Below are 20,065 nucleotides of genomic sequence, written 5' to 3'. Positions count from 1 at the left end.
GCTGCTGCCTTGGTGTCGTGTTACAGAGACCTGGGCGTGAATGCGCTGCCAGCGCTCCACAAGGACGCCTTCAAGGACCTCAGCCGTCTCGTCGAACTGTGAGTAGCAAACTTCATTTCAGAGACAGTGAAGAGTGTTGACTGTGTACGAGGGGTGCTCAATAAATAATGCAATACATATTTTTTCTCCCAGTTTCGGTTGAAAAAATGCGGAATCTGTTGTGGGACATCGTGGAATATTCTCGCCTCGGCCCCAATAGTTCCACGAAGTTTCGATAGGTGGTGGTGCTATGCGGAGCCTTCAAAATGGTGTCTCTGTAACGGAGGTACGCTCCAAGCAGAGAGTTGTTAATGAGTTTCTTTTGAGGGAAAAATCAGAGTGTCGCAGATATTACTAGGCGCTTGCAGGAGGCCTACGGTGACCCGGCAGTGAACAAAAGCACGTAGAGCCGTCTGGCGAGGCGTCAGCCACCGACGAAACAAGGGCGCCTAAACCTGTCCCATCTCCCGCCTACTGACCGGCCGCTGTGACACCTACATCTACCTGATTACTCTGCTATTCAAAATAAAGTGCCTGGCAGAGGGTTCAATGAACCACCTTCTAGCTGCCTCTCTACCGTTCCACTCTCGAACGGTGAGCGGGAAAAACGAGCACTTCAATTTTTCTGTGCGAGCCCAGATTTCTCTTATTTTATCGTGATGACCGTTTCTCCCTATGTAGGTGGGAGCCAACAGGATGTTTTCGCAGTCGGAGGAGAAAACTGGTGATTGAAATTTCACGAGAAGATCCCGTCGCTACCAAAAACGCCTTTGTTTTAACGATTGCCACTCCAATTCATGTATCATGTCTGTGGCACTATCTCCCCTATTTCGCGATAATACAAAACGAACCCGTCTACTTCGTACTTTTTCGATGTCATCCGTCAATTGCAATTGATGCGGATCCCACACCGCACAGCAGTACTCCACAATAGGGCGGACACGCGTGGTGTAAGCAGTCTATTTAGTAGACCTGTTGCACCTTCTGAGTGTTCTGCAAATAAATCGCAGTCTTTGGTTTGCTCTACCCACAACATTATTTATGTGATCGTTCCAATTTAGGTTATTTGTAATTGTAATCCCTAGTTATTTAGTTGAATTTACAGCCTTCAGATCTGTGTGACTTATCGCGTAATCGTAATTTAGCTGATTTCTTTTAGTTCTCATGTGAATAAGCTCACACTTTTCTTTATTCAGCGTCAACTGCCACTTTTCGTACCGTACATATATCTTATCTAAATCATTTTGCAATTCGTTTTGGTCATCTGATGACTTAACGAAACGGTAAATGACAGCATTATCTGCAAATAATCTAAGAGCGCTATCTAGATTGTCTCCTATGTCGTTTCTTGGGGAACTCCGGATATTACTTATGTTTTACTCGTCACTTTCCGTCTATTACTACGAACTGTGACCGTTCTGACAGGAAATCACGAATCCAGTCGCACAACTAAGGTGATATTCCATAGGCCCGCAGTTTGGTTAGAAGACGGTTGTGAGGAACGGATTCGAAAGCCTTGTGGTAATCTAAAAATATGGAATCAATTTGACATCCCCTGTCGATAGCACTCATTACTTCATGAGTATAAGGAGATAGTTGCGTTTCGCAAGAACGATATTTTCTGAATCCGTGCTGACTATGTGTCAATAAATCGTTTTCTTCGAGGTACTTCATAATTTTCTAATACAGTGTATGTTTCAAAAGCCTACTGCAAATCGACGTTAGTGATATGGGCCTGTAATTCAGCGGATTAGTCCTACTTCCCCTTTTGGGTATTGGTGTGACTTGAGCAATTTTCCAGTCTTTAGGTACGGATTTTCTGTGAGCGAGTGGTTGTATATAACTGCTAAATATGGAGCTATTTTATCAGCATACTCTGAGAGGAACCTGACTGGTATACAATCTGAACCGGAGGCCTTGCCTTTATCAAGTGCTTTAAGCTGTTTCGCTACACCGAGGATATCTACTTCTATGTTTCTCATCTTGGCATTCAGGAATATTTACTTCGTATTCTCTGGTGAAGGAGTTTCGGAAAGCCGTGTTTAATAACTCTGCTTTAGTGGCACTGTCATCAGTGACTTCACCGTTGTTATCGCGCAGTGAAGGTATTGCTTGCGTCTTGCCACTGTTGTGCTTTATATGTGACCAGAATCTGTTTGGGTTTTCTGCCAGATTTTGAGACAGTTTCGTTGTGGAAATTATTAAAAGCATCTCGCATAGAAGCACACACTTTTGGCATGCTTTTTTCGTTGCTTCGGCAACAGCGATCTGACCCGTTTTGTGTACCATGGGGCATCAGTACCATCACTTATTAATTTATGTGGTATATATCTCTCAATTGCCGTCCATACTATCTCTGAAATAATTCCACATCTTTTCTGCGCTTACGTGATCAGATCGGAAGGAGTGGGCACCGTCTCTTAAAAAGGTGTTAAGAGCATTTTTAACAGCTTTTTTTTAATAGATGTACTTTGCGTTTCTTTCTGATGGTTGTGGGTGTTACGGTATTCAGCCTAGCAGCAAGTACCTTGTGGTCGCTAATCCCTGTATTCGTCTTGATACTCCGTATTTGTCCAGGATTCTTTGTTGCTAAGAGGTCAAGTATGCTTTCGCAACTTTGAGTGGTCTCATGAACTAATAGTTCAAAATAATTTTCTGGGAAAGTATTCAGTACAATTTCGGATGACTCCTGCAGCGTGCGAACACTTTCATTCGAGGTGCTCATGGTGACGGTCGCCTGGGACGCTGACGGGGTTATCCTGGTTGATGTCCTCCTCCCCCCCCCCCCCCCCTCCCCATGGTGCAACGATCCGGAAGGTGTTCTAAATGATCTTGCATCGTATACTCATTTTACATGGGGACATTTCAGTGCGGATAAATGCACAGAAGCTCTGAAACAACATTGCTTCGTGTTTAATATGAAACGAAAAATTCGTGAAATCCTACGACGATGTGTCAAAAGGTTAAGCCTATCAATTATTCCACGAAGATTTGGCTGCACCCAATCATACCTTCTCGACCGTTGGAATTGGTATCATGTGACGTAGTGGGTGCATTGCCCACGTCGAAGGATAGATTTAAGTACATTGTAGCTTTTTATGATTGTTTCACTAAGTATGTCAGAATGTATCAGTTAAGAACAGCAACTGCTCGACCTATGTTAACAAAATTGATTAAGGATTTTATTCCTAATGTGGGTAAACCCTTAGCCATATTAACGGATAATGCATCCTATTATTCTAGTAAAACATGGAGTAAGTGCATGGAAGAACATTAAACATATTTTTGTGTCCAGATATGATGCCGAATCTTCACCCGTAGAGAGACTGTTTCGTGACCTTAACCGGTTCATGAGAATGTATCTTGAAAAGAACCATTGTAATTGGATTAATTATGTGAAAGTTTTTGAAACGGTACATAATGAAATACCTCATTCCTCGATTGGTTTTTCTGCAGTTGACGTTATGTTTCATCGACAACCTAGTTGTAACTGGATTAAAGGTTTACCACGTCTCTTAGGTAATAAGATGGACTATGCAGATTTCATTGAACACGTCCAAGTGGCTTTAAATAAAAAGCAGAGTTAAGAAAACGAAAATATGATAAGAAGTTATCTAGAGTATGTGTTTATAAAATTTACGACAAGGTCCTGTTGAAGAAGTATGTAAAGTGGTCATCTGTAATGAAGATTAACAAAAAGTGGGAACATTTGTATGCGGGTCCATTCCAAATAATCGACACCCCACATGCCGGGGGTTATTTGTTACGAGATGTAAGTGGAGACTATAAAACAGGTGGATTGTATCCGCGTAAAGACTTGAAGAAATTTTATGAGTGAGCCTAATTGTGGAATTGAGAAAAGTGAATGACGTTATTTAGTGTTAGTACAGTAGAACGTAGTATATAAGAATTTCTAATTTCTACGTATAATGCTAATGAACAAAATGAAAAATTTCGAGGTATTGTGCTACCCTCAGAATACCGAAGACACGACATCAGCGTGTTCGTCGCCACAAAACGCAAACGAACGTCCCCGTAACAACGCGATGCCTGCCACAGGTCTGCGCACCCTAGAGGAACTCGCAGAAGTTCGTTGGACTGTTCTGTTCTCCCTCATCCTTCCCAGAGCCCGCATCACGTACCTCCCGGCTTCCATCAGTTTGGCCCAATGAAGGATGCACACCAATGGAAGTATTACGTGGATGTTTGAAGGTTACTGACGCAGCAGAACGTTGGTTCCGAAGTCGGCCGGTAGAGTGAGTGGTACCATGCGGGCGTACGGGCCCTCGCAGTAAGGTGAGCAGAAAAAACTGAGTGTTGAAGCTAAAAGAGTGGGGAGTACTATCATGTATTGGAATCCTGACTAAGACCAACCTGCTTCCAGAAAAAAAAATATATGTTGCATTACTTAACGAACGCCCCTCGTATCAAGCAATTCGCCAATCCTTTGCTCTTATTGTTTCACATACAACACTTTGTAATGGTACTTGAATTACGTAACCATTACGGCACCTCACCTCAACCTCTCGATACCAGAAATATTCTACTGTGTTTCTGTAAAGTAGTTAACATATTTTTGAGGCAACGTTCAGATTTGATTTCATTAATGTGGAGGTACTTTGATACATCGATATGTTTATATTGCAATGATATTATTCGTATGTGAATTCTTTCTTTTGTCACTATAATCTTTGACGTACTTGTAACACTGATTTTTGGGCGCGTAAGCGGTTATTGGGGAGTCAAGTCTTGGTCGTCATGTTGAAAAGACACAAATTGTAGTCAGTTTATAAAATGTGAACTTCAACAGTGAGGAAGATATTTTCAAGTATGTTTTATAATATGATGTTTTGTGTGTTACGTGATACTGCAACAAAAGTAATAAAAAAGAAGTGTAACTTAAATTCGGAGTGCTGATTACTTTTTTACGTCACCATTGTGCTAACTTTCAAAGGTTTAATCTTCAAGTATGGTTTGTGAAACACATCTATGAAACTTTTGAATATCACAGACTAACACCTAGGTCTCTTTGCATCCGAGCTTGGAATCATCACTACCTAGATTTTCGAAACGAGACCAGCGTGGGAAACACGAAAAGATGAGTGCCTAGTTTATCCATTATTTCATCAAATGACTTTATTATCAACTGTGCTCTAATGACACCTGCCACATAATATAACTTTGTTTTTGCCCGAAAATGCAGTATTTAGCAGCGTGAGCAACACCACAATCATAATTAATTTTTGACCTTTGTTGTGCTAGGGTTGTTAGAACTTCAAGTATTCTGAACTATGAATTACTAAATGTAGATGAAGAAACAAACTGTTGTTAACTTCGTCACTCTTACTGGGTGCAATATTATGTAGAGGTTCCTTTTGTTGTGCTAACGTTCGGCTCCAATTGTATAGTGACCGCTGTGTTCAATCAGTCATTTTATAATGATTTGTGCGTGAGAGCCCACTGGAGATAAACCACAGTGATAAAATCTCCTTACGAGGACATCGCTAACACAGCAGTGTCATCACCTGTCTCTGTACAAGGGTCTCCTAAGCAGTAATGCCATCCTCTGTCTCTGTACAAGGGCCTTCCTACAGCGAAGCCATCATCTGTCCCTGTAAGAGTCCCCTACTCAGCAGTCCATCCTCTGTCTCTGTACAGTGTTCTCTCAACCAGCAGCGCTCTCCTCTCTCTCGGTCGAGCGGTCTCAGGCGCTGCAGTCATGGACTGTGTGGCTGGTCCCGGCGGAGGTTCGAGTCCTCCCTCGGGCATGGGTGTGTGTCTTTGTCCTCAGGATAATTTAGGTTAAGTAGTGTGTAAGCTTAGGGACTGATACCTTAGCAGTTCAGTCCCATAACATTTCACACACATTTGAACATTTTTTTCTCTCTCGGTACGAGGGTCTCCTACATAGCAATGGCACCGCCTGTCTCTCTGTGTGCAAGGGTACCCTTACAGCAATTCCATCCTCTATCTCTGTAGAAAGGCCTCCTTACAGCACTCTGTCTCTGTACAAGGTCTTCTTACAGCAATCCTCTGTCTCTAGAAAAGGGTCCCATAACCGGCAATGCCATGTACAAGGGTCTACCAACCAGCAATGCTATTTCCACTTCCATACTACGGTCTCCTAACAGCAATGCCACTGTCTGTCTCTGTACAAAGGACTCCAAACAAGTAATGTCATCTACTATCTTTGTACAACGGTCTCCTTGTAGTAGTCCAATTCTCTATCTCTGTACAAGGATCTCTTTGCATAATTTCTATCCCCTGTCTCTGTAAAAAAGTCTCCTTACAGCAATCTGTCTCTGTACAGGGTCTATATAGGGTCTCTGTAAAAGTGTACCCTAACCAGAAAAGTCATGTTCAAGGGTCTTCAACCAACAATGCCATCATCTATCTCAGTACAAGGGTCTCCTTACAGTAATGCCATTGTCTGTCCCTGTACAAGAGTCTCCAAACAAGTAATGTCATCTTCTACCTTTCTACAACGATCTCCTTATAGGAAGGTCGTCTTCTGTCTTTGTATTCTTCCCTTACTAGCCAGGTGAAATGACCTACTTGTTTTGCAGAGACCTGTTCGACAACAGCGTAGACCACCTGCCGCCTGCCATCTTCGAGTCTCTGCACAGCGTCCGTCACATGTGAGTGTTGCCACATTCAGGCATAGCCTTTAGAAGTGAAATCGTAAATTCTGTTTGCATACTTAAATTATTGGATGTAACCACACAAATCATTCCGTGAAACAAGATAGGCCAGACACAATGTGAGCATTTCCTGTTATTGAATTCGAGTGGGGAATATTGGGGCATGTCGTCCACTGGAATCGTATTTGCCCGTCAGCTGGGCAGCCGAAGAGAACCGATGACGATCCAATAATCTCGAGACAGATAGTTTTTTTTTTGACAGTACTGCACACTAGCAGTTCGGCTGAATATGGCCGATTGACGTGTGAATCCCAATTGCGTGGGGCTGCCCGACGGATTAATTCCAGTGAATGTTGCTTGGTCGGACGTAACCGTTGGGTATGCAAGGCAAGAGGTGTCACCACTGCGACATGCAGAGAAAACTGGTCAGAAGTTGCAGAGGACGTGGATAAAGAAGGAAAGTGGGGACGCCAATGTAAGTTACCACTTAAAATAATCTGATTTACTGAACACGTGACACTTAGAAGCAAATGTGACACGAAGTGTATGTTCGGGTCAGTAAAAAAATTTTAGTCACTCTGCTTCGATAAAAAATTGAGAACACCTTGAACTGCGCTTGCATTTCATCAGCCTTCTGCTCATAAGCAGGACAATATTGAGAACCCATTTAGTTGAAGCACACAACTACTGCAAATTTCGTGAAAGGTTACACTTCGTAACAGTTTAAACCAAACATGGGGCTGTGCCCCATTTTAAAGAGAGTGAATACATTTAATATCAACATGTGATAGGTAACATAAACCGGTAAATAAAATTACACGAAACAACTTGTTTTAAATATGCTTTACATAATGCAACATAATAAAATCATATTTTACTTACCAAATTGTCACTTATGACATGCAATTATGTAAACAAACCGTATCAGTTTCATAGTAGATATAACTCTTTCAATAAACACAAATAAATTTATTTTCTGTATGTGTCTGTAATTCATCTAATGAACTGTGCAAATATTTAAAGATACTTTGGAAAGCTTGCACAATTACCTGTCTTTTAATAATTATTGCGCCATATGCCGTGCTTGTCTCAAATAACTTTCTTTTCTGTATTAAGAAATTGTTTTTCTCATGAAATTTTATTCTACCCTCTCACATTCTCTTCAGCTCATTTCGGGACAAATTTATTCTGCACAACCTTTGTGTTGCTGTTACTGTTGGCTTCAAAATATCGCCTTCCCTTTAATAGTTTTCTTCTTCCATTTGAGATGTTGTGTTTTGTTTCCTTTCTTTTTTCATACTTGTAACAGATTTAACTGTTTCCTTAAATATGTTTTTAAAATAATATTTCTTTCGTCTGTACCTGTGTATCCTTCACTTTCTAAGATGCTAAACTCGTTGCTTAATTTGTTCTAGCATACATCCATAATGCTAAATAAATTGTCATTATCTATGGTTATGGCTTCCTGATTTATAAGTTTTTTTTCCACAGTCTGTATCTTATACGTATAATATAAATTAAAATTCTGCAGTAGTTTAATATGTCACATAATTCTTAATTAATTAAAAAATATCCTTAATTAGTTGCGACTCTTAGCAAGTCCATTTTGTATTGGTTTCATATGCAAGAACGTGTGGCCAACAAACATACTGTTGTCGACAGACTCTTCTAATGCTTGAGCCCTGTCATTTCTAGTATCAAATCTGTAGTTTCCCACTGAACAAATGTTCTCTAACTCTTGGCGTACTTGGGTATAATATTTCCTGTCACTACCGTGCAGTGGAATTCGTTGGCATTTATTAGTGTGTGGAAATATTTGTGAAGATATTCGTTCTCTTTATCAGAATGTGAACATTTTGTAACGTAGACTCGGTTTATTCCTAAAGACGTCTTGCTATTTTGTTTGAGATTTACTGAATATCTTTAATACTGTTTTTAAACTTAAGCCTATATCCGAATATCTCCCATTTATTGACATGTATGTAAAGGTGTATCAAGATTTTAATTCTGCACTGACTCCGCTTTCCTGTCACACTTCTGAAAACTCCATTATTTCCAATACGTTCTAATTTCACCCCTCTTCCAACTCCAAGAAACTGTCTTTGATTCCTAAGGTCCTGTAATCTGTTGTCCATAAATATAAATTTGTGGAGGCTTAATGGAAGCGCCAGCTACAAGCGTCTGATATTAACTGGCTGCAGAGGGCGCACGCAGGCTGCCTGCCCTTCTTCTTAGCGTGCGCCACAGCACCAGCCACTAACACGGACTCTCTCTCGCCTTGTCACAGGAGGCTCAACAGGAACCGCCTGGTGGAGCTCTCCGAGAGACTCTTCAGCAAGCTCGTCCACCTCGAGACGCTGTAAGTACCTCTCAGGTAGCCGTTCCTGCACGGAGGCGCACGCCTAAGTGGACTCCTGTCCGCTCCTACAACAAACTGCAGAGATTCAGGTTACCCAATGCACTGAACACATATGCTTGTCAGTTGTTTCCATTCTCCTTCTATCTCCCGCATAACTGTTATAACTGGGTTTGATATGCTATTTGTCGCTGGTATAGCATGACCCAGTTAGTGGGCAATAGCTTGTGTGTGCTATATAATTTTCATTTATACTGCGTATCACGAAACAAAAGAACTGGCCACCGCAGCCGAAGCAGTGACGCCACTTCTCCTGAATCGCACAAAATCATTAATTTCCATTTATAAACAGAAATCTGTAAATGAAGTACACGGGGTGCTGTGCTTCCAGTTTCACCTAGGCCAGGACAGAATTCAAGGACTATAAAGTTTAAGTTTAGAAACGAAGTCTTATTACACTACTGGCCATTAAAATTGCTACACCACGAAGATGACGTGCTACAGACGCAAAATTTAACCGACAGGAAGAAGATGCTGTGGTATGCAAATGATTAGCTTTTCAGAGCATTCACACAAGGTTGGCGCCGGTGGCGACACCTACAACGTGCTGACACGAGGAACGTATCCAACCGATTTCTCATACACAGACAGCAGTTGACCGGTGTTGCCTGGTGAAACGTTGTTGTGTTGCCTCGTCTAAGGAGGAGAAATGTGTACCATCACGTTTCCGACTTTGATAAAGGTCGGATTGTAGCCTATCGCGATTGCGGTTTATCGGATCGTGACATTGCTGCTCGCGTTGGTCGAGATCCAATGACTGTTAGCAGAATATGGAATCGGTGGGTTCAGGAGGGTAATACGGAACGCCGTGCTGGATCCCAACGGCCTCGTATCACTAGCAGTCGAGATGACAGGCATCTTACCCACAAGGCTGCCACGTCTCCATCCATGAGTCAAGAGATGGGGACGTTTGCAAGGCAACAACCATCTGCACGAACAGTTCGACGACGTTTGCGGCAGCGTGGACTATCAGCTCTGAGACCATGACTGCGGTTACCCTTCACGCTGCATCACAGACAGGAGCGCCTGCGATGGTGTACTCAACGACCAGCCTGGGTGCACGAATGGCAAAACGTCATTTTTTCGGGTGAATCCAGGTTCTGTTTACAGCATCATGATGGTCACATCCGAGTTTGGTGAACGCACATTGGAAGCATGTATTGGTCATCGTCATACTGGCGTGATGGTATGGGGTGCGATTGGTTACACGTCTCGGTCACCTCTTGTTCGCATTGACGGCACTTTGAACAGTGGACGTTACATTTCAGATGTGTTATGACCCGTGGCTCTACCCTTCACTTGATCCCTGCGAAACCCTACATTTTAGCAGGATAATGCACGACCGCATGTTGCAGGTCCTGTAAGCGCCTTTCTGGATACAGAAAATGTTCGACTGCTGCTCTGGCCAGCACATTCTTCAGATCTCTCACCAATTGAAAACGTCTGGTCAATGGTGGCCGTGCAACTGGCTCGTCACAATACGCCAGTCACTACTCATGATGAACTGTGGTATCGTATTGAAGCTGCATGGGCAGCTGTACCTGTACACGCCATCCAAGCTCTGTTTGAATCAATGCCGAGGCGTATCAAGGCCGTTATTACGGCCAGAGGTGGTTGTTCTGGGTACTGATTTCTTAGGATCTGTGCACCCAGATTGCGTGAAAATGTAATCACATGTCAGTTCTAGTATAATATATTTGTCCAATGAATACCCGTTTATCATCTGCATTTCTTCTTGGTGTAGCAATTTTAATGGCCAGTAGTGTATATAGTTGGCACGAATGTAAAATTTTATCTTTTTTCATAAATTTAATTTCAGTATAAGATTAAACTGCCAACCGGTTGCACATAAACGTTAGGTACACTGACCTACGTTTCGACTCCTACTAGGGGTTTCTACATCAGAACGAACAGTCTGATGTTGTTCCTAGCTGGGTACACGTGGCAAAGGCTACAACGTTTTGTTTTACTTTTGACTTGAGCATAGCTGCTTCAAATTTTGACTATTCCTTTTTAGCAATGTCGTTTTACGATTTAGCAACTGTCCATTCTGATGAAGACATCCCTACTAGGTGTCGAAACGTAGGTCAATGTGCCTAAAGTTTATGTGCAACCGGTTGGCTGTTTAATCTTATATTGGAAGTAGTATACAGTTACTGAATAACAGCCATTTTAAAAACTGTATCTATTTAATTATTGTTCTTACATTATTAACATTGTTATAAGTATTGCTTTTGTTAATGAAATAACTTTCTGCTGGCAGTCACGACTTCCTTTTTATTTATACACTGGTGTCCCAAATTAAAGCAACAAATTTTGCAAGGCTGCATTTATTTTGTCACCGAACGGTATACACAGGTGATAGTACAGTAGAAGCAATTTAAAGAATACTGAGACGTCAACAACTGCAACGTGCAGAACGGTATACAAAAATGTCCTTCGCGCTTTCCAACGTAACGGATTTGCACACACATTCTGACAGCTGGCTAATGTGCTCGGCATGGGGTGTGACCACCCCTGGCAGCGATACAGGCACGACAACGACGGTGCGTGCCGTGAATGATGTCGTCAATCTCATATCGAAGCAACAACGCCCGTTCCTCCTCCAGAGCTGCTCACAAGTCTTGGAGAGTGATTGGCGGACGCTGACGTGATGCAACCCGTCTCCCCCTGCATCCCAGACGTGGTCTATGGGATTCAAATCGGGAGGCCACGGCATCGATACAATACCTTCCGTTTCCAAGAAAACATCAACCACCCCCGAGCTCTATCGTCCATCAATGCGAAATCTGGCTCCACAACATCTCGTCACGATACCTGATAGCAGATGAACATTGCCGATCTACCCGTACAATTTAGTGAAGATCTGTTCATGTGATTAACGTAATGCCTGCCCCATACCATTATGGATGTCCTCAACATCGGTCTCTTTCCACAGTATTTGGGCCCCGAAATCGAGTTCCACGTTCCCTCCAGATGCGAATTCCGCCGAGAATCAGTGTCCAGTCCAAACCGGGACTCACCTGTGAAAAGAACATTGGCTCACTGTTCGACTGTTCAGGTAATATGTTGACGACTCCACCCCAGACGTTCCCTTCTATGAAGACGCGTCATAATGCAGCAGATCTCCGACAGCAAAGGCCGCTCTGCCGAAGCCTTCTGTACACCGTCTGTCTCGATGCGACACGTCCAGTGGATGCTGCTGGGTCAGGTGCCGGTTCCCGTGCAGTACTGAGGTGGTACCGTCGTGTCCTTGCAGCCAAATAACGGTCGCCTATTCCTGATGTCACAAACGGTCGGCCTTGCCCTGGTCATTGGGATACAGTTTCGGTCTCTGTAAACTGCTACGACATCCGAGAACAGCAGAACCATTCGCATGAAGCCATCGGACCACATCATTTTGCAACTGTCCTGCTTCCATTCTTCCTATGGCCCTCCACCATAGAGAGTCTGGCAGGCGTCTTCTCTGTGCCATACTGCACCGTCTGTGGTTTCCATACAGCAGTTGTGGATTAGGGTCTACCCGGAAAACACTATTTCTTTTGATAGGTGCCCCGACGTCATCGATGGTGTGGGTGTCTGTTGACCGGAATGGTCCCTTCCTTGCAGAACACTATCTTACGGACATCTGTTGAAAGTCTGTATCATTATATCGTGAATTAGACACAGAACTGGGCAATTGCGGTTTGTTGGTTTAATTTTGGACACGAGTGTATTTTGGACATGGCTTTTCGGGAAACGATTCTCGTTTTCAACTGCATATTTTGTGTGCCACGCCATTCATCCGTGATATTTTCCGTTCAATGTATGAGGTGCTGCGTTACTCTGCTGTCTCTGCAACAAGCGAACAAGCGTATTTTGAATTAATGACCGACTTTTGTTTAAAGTTAGTGGCGAATTAGGAAACAACTTTTACAATTCGGCACTGATTTTAATTTTGTCAGAGACGGCAAAGGACTTCGCAGGGCAGTCGAATGTAGTAAACACTATCTTGGAAAGAGATTATGAGGTGGACGTCGACAAAAATAAAACACGGGGAAGGGAATTTAGTCGAATTATATCTGGCGATCCCGAGTGAATTATATTAGGAAATTAGAGTCTAAAGGTAGTAGATGATTTTTGCTATATGGGCGGCAAAGTATGATAGTATACACATTATAAAATTCAGACTGAGAACAGGAAGAAAAGCATTTTTGAATAAGAGTGTTAGTATTTAATATACTGCCGGGAAACACGCAACACAATCAAGCGCTGTGCTCAGTGGCACCAGAGCACAATACGTTTGTAATGAGGGACTGTGATTCGGCTGAGACGGTGATCGGCGATCGGGCGGTCCTCACGACGCCTGCCTGTGCTCCCTCTGTTCCGGCGCTGCAGGCACCAACCGTGATGAGTTCAGAGGCGAACAGAGTTTGCAACCTTTCTGCTTGCGTACAACCGAGCCCCACCGACGAGTTCGCACTCTTGCTGAATAGCTTCAGCCATTTGAATAGGGTCGCACTGTCGGCTTGCGCGAAGCTGGATGCACTTATCGACGGGTTACTGCACATGTTGGGCACACGGTGTGTCGGTGGTGTGTCGCTGCATTAAAAGCGGTCTTTGGAACGTGCCCACGCCTGTAGACCAGCTTCTGGGCGTTCACTCAGCACCGGCGCACTTCAAGTCAAGATGAGCACGTTGTAGTGGTGTAGCGGTGGCCATCCAAGTAACATCAAGCGACCATTGGGGAACCGTCTGATTGCAGCAGGATTAAGATCGCGGGTGCCTCTGGCCAAGCTACTGGTGACACCCTGACACCACCAACCACGGCTACTCTGGTGTCATCAAAGTATTGACTGGAGAGTGGAATGGCGTTCTATTCTTCTCAGTGATGAGAGTAGGTTCTGCCTGTATGCGAGTGATGGACCAACAAGGTATGACGTATGTGAGACGCCAATTCCAAAGTGCATTCGCCCACTGCACACAGATTCCGCCGCAGGCTTCAAGTTGTGGGGGGGCCAACATTGGTGTTTCTGCAGAGTACAGTTACCAGTGCCTACAACATTTCACAAGCTGTTATTTCCATGCTAGTGCCATTTCTTTGACAGGAAGGTGAAGTGTTTTTTCAGCAGGACACTGTACGTCCACATATGACTACTGCGATGCAAGGTGCTCGTGTTGTGTACAGCAACCGCGCTGGCCGATAAAGTCGCTAGATCTCTCGCCACGTGTGGCACTTGCTGAAGCGGTAACTTACTCGTTCTCCTGAACCTGCAAGACCCATTGCCCGATTGGAACAGAAGACGCAGGACGCTTGGGATAGCAGATCGCAGGATACAGAATGGGATTCGGCACGTTTACGATCGTTTGCATGCGAGAACACACACCTGCGTTCCCGCCAGAGGCTAGGGAAGGGGGGGGGGGCAGAGGGGTGGGAGGTACAATGTGTATTGATGCGATGCGATTGTTTCGGGCGGCCTTTATTGTGGAGAGTAGAGAGAGTACTCCGTCTTCAGGCCACAAGTGACCCATCGGGACCATCCGACCGCCGTGTCATCCTCAGTTGAGGATGCGGATAGGAGGGGCGTGTGGTCAACACACCGCTCTCCCGGTCGCTATGATGGTTTTCTGTGACCGGAGCCGCTACTATTCGGTCGAGTAGCTCCTCAATTGGCATCACGTGGCTGAGTGTACCCCGAAAAATGGCAACAGCGCATGGTGGCCTGGGTGGGCACCCATCCAGGTGCCAGCCACGCCCGACAGCGCTTAACTTCGGTGATCTCACAGGAACCGGTGTATCCACTGCGGCAAGGCCGTTGCCCCTTTATTGTGGCATTAGTTTCATTTGGTCTCAATTTGCTATTATATACTCTTGTCTGTCAGCTCCGTTGTCAATAAGGTTACCTCTTCCTTCAGGGTACTGCACTGTTTTCCAGCATTGTATAAATTTCTTACGAAGTCTTTTCTCAAAGTATTTGCCTGGCGTGTAGCTTTCTATGGAAGGGAAACATGGACGATAAGCAGTTCAGACAAAAACAGAACAGACGCTTTTGCAAAGTGGAACTATGGAAGAATGCTGACGGTTTGATGGGTTGGTCGAGTAAGAAATGAGGTCGTACTGAATCAAACTGGACAAAAAAGAAATTTATAGCGTAACTTGACGAAGAGGAAGGATTGGATTCTGAGCTATCAAATAATTGCCAATTTGGTAATGGAAGGAATTATGTTTGTGTGTGGGGGGTGGGGGAATTGGAGACCAAGGCTTGAGTACAGTAAACAGCTTCAAATGAATGTAGATTGCAGTACTTACGCAGGGAATGAGAAGGTATCCACAGGACATTTTGACTACACAGAATGTGAATATCGTTATTGAGCATGAGCATGATTTATTCATTTTACTGGGTAAAATGGAAATGAACGTTTGGCGTCATTGGCCGGGAGGCCCCTTGCAGGGCAGGTCCGGCCGCCTTGGTGCAGGTCTCACTACATTCGACGCCACATTGGGCTACGTGCGCGCTGGAGGGGGATGAAATGATGATAGTCGCAGAGCAGAGAAAATCCCCGACCCAGCCGGGAATCGAACCCGGGCCCGTAGGACGGCAATCCGTCACGCCGACCACTCAGCTATCGAGGCGGACATTTTACCAGGTGTGCAGATAGATGATAAGCCATCGTGGAAAGCCCACGGTCGAGGTCTTGTTCAAAAACTGGATGATGCCGTATTTACCACTAGAAGAGTATCTGTAATAACTGCTAGTCTACTTTGCTTATTTTCATTCGCTTGTGATATACTGCATTATAATCTGAAGTAGCTTTTTCCATTTGCAAAAGGATATTTTCTTAGATCAGAAATGAGCAGTTCGAGAAACATATGGTGTAAGTTCGAGAACCTCTTGTCAGTTCCTCTTCCGGAGTCCGGCCTGTCAACAGATATTTTCCTTAATGTCGTTTGTTGTTAACAATATAACCTTACTGCTAAGAAGTATCAGCTTTCACGCATTTAACACTGAGCAGAAATCTAATCTGCATTTGGATCGCACCTCTGTGACTCTTGTGCAGCCTTGTGTGCAGTATTCTGCTGTATCCTTTTTCAATAAAGTACAGTCTGCAAAAGAATTAACGGTTAACTTTTTTGAAACACCCTGTGTGAACTTGGCTCAAAGGTGCCTACGAACCTTCCACTGTGATGGTGAAAAAGCATGGTGCCTTGCGACGTCTACCTCGAGCTCGGCGGTGTTTCAAACAACCAGGTTCAACACGTGCGGAAGAAGGGCCACAGCTCGGGAGTTCCTGTGAGGTGTAGTACGGGGTAATGATGTCACACTGGTACCAAATATCACCACAGAGTTTCGCAACGCCACCGCGGTCGTGTCAGGGGGGAATCCGGATCTGTCACTCATCTCACCCGCTCTCCTGACTCCTCTGTGATGGAGGTCAGAACCGCAACGCCCAGCGTCGAAATCACGCGGTTTTCTTGTGGGTGGCCGAGGAAAACATTGCAGACGAACTGCCGATCAGAATCGAGAATAAAAGGCCCCAGGAGGTGGCATAAAGGGCGGCAATGTAACCAACCCTTCCTTGGGGCGTTTATTTACACACTTTTTGCGCTTGAAAACAACAGATTTCAGTAAGATGTGCAACAGTATGATGTTCAAATAACTTACGGGTTTGCTGCCGGATGACTTCGTCGAACACCGCCGATATTTCGACAGGAGCACACCCTGCCATTCTCAAGGCACAAATGTAAGGAAGAAAAAATGTGCAAGCAAATTTAATACCTCGGTTCACAGAGGAGAAACAAGGAAGACACCACACAGAGAACAAGTGTCAACACAACCAAAGATAACCAACATGAGCTGTTGAAATCAGACTATCAAGCAACCTTATTAACAGAGATGGTGGATTTTGTTTAAATGCTGCTTGGAATCCGGATCTGTCACTCGTCAAAAAACAGAGGGACAGAATTAGTGCTAATTCACCTGTTGATCAATAGTAACTATCGATTTTTCTGATGTTGGTTATCTTTGGTTGTGTTGACACTTGTTCTCTGCGTGGTGTCTTCCTTGTTTCTCCTCTGTGAACCGAGGTATTAAATTTGCTTGCACATTTTTTCTGCCTTGCATTTGTGCCTTGAGAATGGCAGGGTGTGCTCCTGTCGAAATATCGGTGGTGTTCGACGAAGTCACCCGGCAGCAAACCCGTCAGTTATTTGAACATTCGATTCGCCGGGAAAAGTTAAGGTCTCAACAGAATGACGTTCTTGACAATCTTTAACACTGCCGACACCCTACAAACGATTCAGCCCTTTTCTGAGGACATAGTGGAGCTGCAGCCCAGCTGAATGCCATATGACCCCTTTTGAATGTAACACGACAGCAATTTTTGCTCTGGTATACAGGGTGGAACCACTAGGAGCATTCAAAATTATTCGACTAAATTTGAACACGATCCGAAGCAGTAAAGGTTGCTTGTGATTTTCCAGCCCTCCTGTTTCGTTCCTTCCCATGGCTGATCACAGGAGTGTGCGACATTGACATGTGTATGAATAAAATGGAAAATGGTCTCTCTGAGACGCCCTTCCCAAGTTTGCCAACACCCTGGTCACCCATCTACTTTTGTTGAGCATTTTAAAAATGTGCCGGTACAGGGACATCCCTTGACAGGTTCCTAGACACCTGCAGGCAGCTGATAGGCACTACACTGCCGCTCTAGCCCTGATTGCATGCACGCTGAATCTGAGGGCTGTTGGAGGGATAGCCTGCCCACAGGCGCCTAGGAATCAGTCAGTGGTTCTTTCTGTACAGGCAAATTTTTAAAGTGCTCAACAAAGGCGCACACGTGAAACTGAGGCTGTTGCCGAACTAGCTGTAGGTCTTAGAGAGACTCTTCGGCATTTTGTTTATGCACATGTGAACGTCACAACCCACTATGATCACGCGACAGGAGGGCGCGAAATAGGAGGGGTGAAAAAGCGCTAACACTATTTGCTGCACCGGATCACTTTCGAATTTCGTCGAACGATTTTGGAACTATCTTTATTGGTTCCACCCATTACACTAGAGCCAAATTTGCGGTCGCGCTACACAGCGAAGGGGTTGGATCACTTTCGAAGGGGTTGCAGCCCCACAGTGTCCTTAGACAAGGAGTGAATCGTCCGGGGGTGGCGACAGCGTCAAAGGTTGTCAAGAAAGTCGTCCTGTGGCATATCACACTGCAATCTGTTGTTTTCGACCGCGAAGTGTGTGTAAACGCCCCAAGGAAAGGATGGTTTCACTGACACCCTTCATGCCACCTTGTGAGGCCTTTCTGTTGCAGATTCTGAGCGGCGGTGAGTCTGAACTGGTTTCGTCGGCCACTCATAAGGAAAACTCTTGATTTTGACGCGAGGTATTTCAGTTGTGATCTCCATCGCAGAGGGTCAAGAGATTGGATAAGATGTGCTTAAGGGGGCAGGCTGTAACGAGCTCCCCGTCATGTCATACGTTTACAGTGGTCGTCGGGCAGAATTGTGCTGAGTCTTGATGCCAACGAGACACCATTAACCTGCTACACGTCTCACGTGAACTTTTGGGCTCTCACCCTTGTTCCGCTCGTGTCGGTACCCATCTGTCTGATACGACGCAGAGCCTGTAAGGGGTCCGTAGGCCCTTACTATAAGTTTTGCGACAGCACAGGTCGACAGGACAAACAATCGATAGTGTGCGTCGGGTGGCGAGAGCGAGAGCGAGTGTTGAGATAGTAGTAGAGTGGGACCCAGGCTGCGGGCCGGGCCGTGGGACAGCCGGTGGCCGTAATGCAGGGCCGTACCGACAAAGGGGGTGGCCATCGCCGCGGTTTAACCCCTTTTGTGTTAGAAATATACGGGAAAGTGAACAAGTACAATTACTAGTGTTATTCAGTGATATTTCAGTGCCGATATTTGTATTTTCGCGTCTATCGCGCCGGCATTATTTGGATTGCAGTGTTGGTTTGCAGTGATGGATTACAGTGATTGAAATTGCGTGTGACGATAATGAATAACGAAAGGGCCTGTGCTGAGATTAGCCGTTATTAACTCTGTACGACGAAGGCAGTGGCTGTCTCCTTACTTTGTGTTTTTGGTGATAAATATAGGTTGTTGATTAATGAAGCTGTGTTGTCGTTCTTCTTGGCACCAGACATGTCATTATTACAGCATTTGAGAAGGACAAAATGGAATGTAACAACTCCGTAGCAGTCCAATCCGATTGCCAGCCCCATTAGGTACACGGTCACATTAGTTATTATCTATTTGGGCTGCTATCAGATCCCGATCGAGCGGGATAAGCCAGTAGATTAAACCGGAGTGTTACAAGCCCCAGGAAGACATTGCAGGGCGCCATGCTTTTTTGTCTTTGTAGGGAAGTTTGTAGACGCGTTTGACTCAAATTTCCAAATTCTCCGACGCAGTAAGGAAAAATGACGCGGTTTCATAAGAGTGATCTTGTAATTCGCTTGCGCACTGTACTAACAGAATAAAAAATTCGTAGCAGTAGTCCTTGCACTTTCAAGTCTAAACTGAAGAATTGAGTCATGGCTCATTCCTATTCTGTTGGGAAATTTCTGGAAAAAATAAGCTAATTCGTATGTTATACCGTTGATTACGCTAGTATATACTCAACATTTGGTCGTCTGCGTAGGATTAATATAATTTTATTTTATTTGTTATTACTTCTATGATGTTATAATATCGTGTACCGAGTCTTCCCATTACCTTGGAGATGTGTCCCTCAATTTCTGCCACGGAACTAGATGGCTAAAATAAAAATACATGAAACAGGATACACTAGCATGGACACTTACATCAAACTAGTCTTCGGAGCTAAGACCACGCCAACAACATGTGGAATAGTTACTTACATTGGTATCACGGGATTAGCTTTTATATACAAGACGGTTTTCACTTATATGTCCATGCTTTGGAGTGAACTATTGGCTCCTTCCTACGGTATGACCTCAGTGTATTTTAAGC

General features: G+C 44.4%; 1 protein-coding gene and 1 pseudogene across 1 annotated transcript in view; one reads left to right on the top strand and one right to left on the bottom strand.

Moving 5' to 3' along the window:
- Nucleotides 1-20,065, top strand: part of LOC124711925 (carboxypeptidase N subunit 2) — a 158,632-nt gene that overhangs the window by 28,654 nt on the left and 109,913 nt on the right. The window contains exons 3-5 of the mRNA XM_047242182.1: nt 27-98; nt 6,606-6,677; nt 8,968-9,039. Of these exons, the coding sequence (XP_047098138.1) occupies nt 27-98; nt 6,606-6,677; nt 8,968-9,039 (216 nt within the window). The remainder of the gene's footprint in view (nt 1-26; nt 99-6,605; nt 6,678-8,967; nt 9,040-20,065) is intronic.
- Nucleotides 14,779-14,896, bottom strand: LOC124712701 (annotated as a pseudogene).

The sequence above is a fragment of the Schistocerca piceifrons genome, chromosome 8 (assembly GCF_021461385.2).
Source record: "Schistocerca piceifrons isolate TAMUIC-IGC-003096 chromosome 8, iqSchPice1.1, whole genome shotgun sequence".
NCBI classification, from domain to species: domain Eukaryota; kingdom Metazoa; phylum Arthropoda; class Insecta; order Orthoptera; family Acrididae; genus Schistocerca; species Schistocerca piceifrons.
Note: the sequence above shows the minus strand (reverse complement) of the source record. Positions and strands in the feature narration are given on the sequence as shown.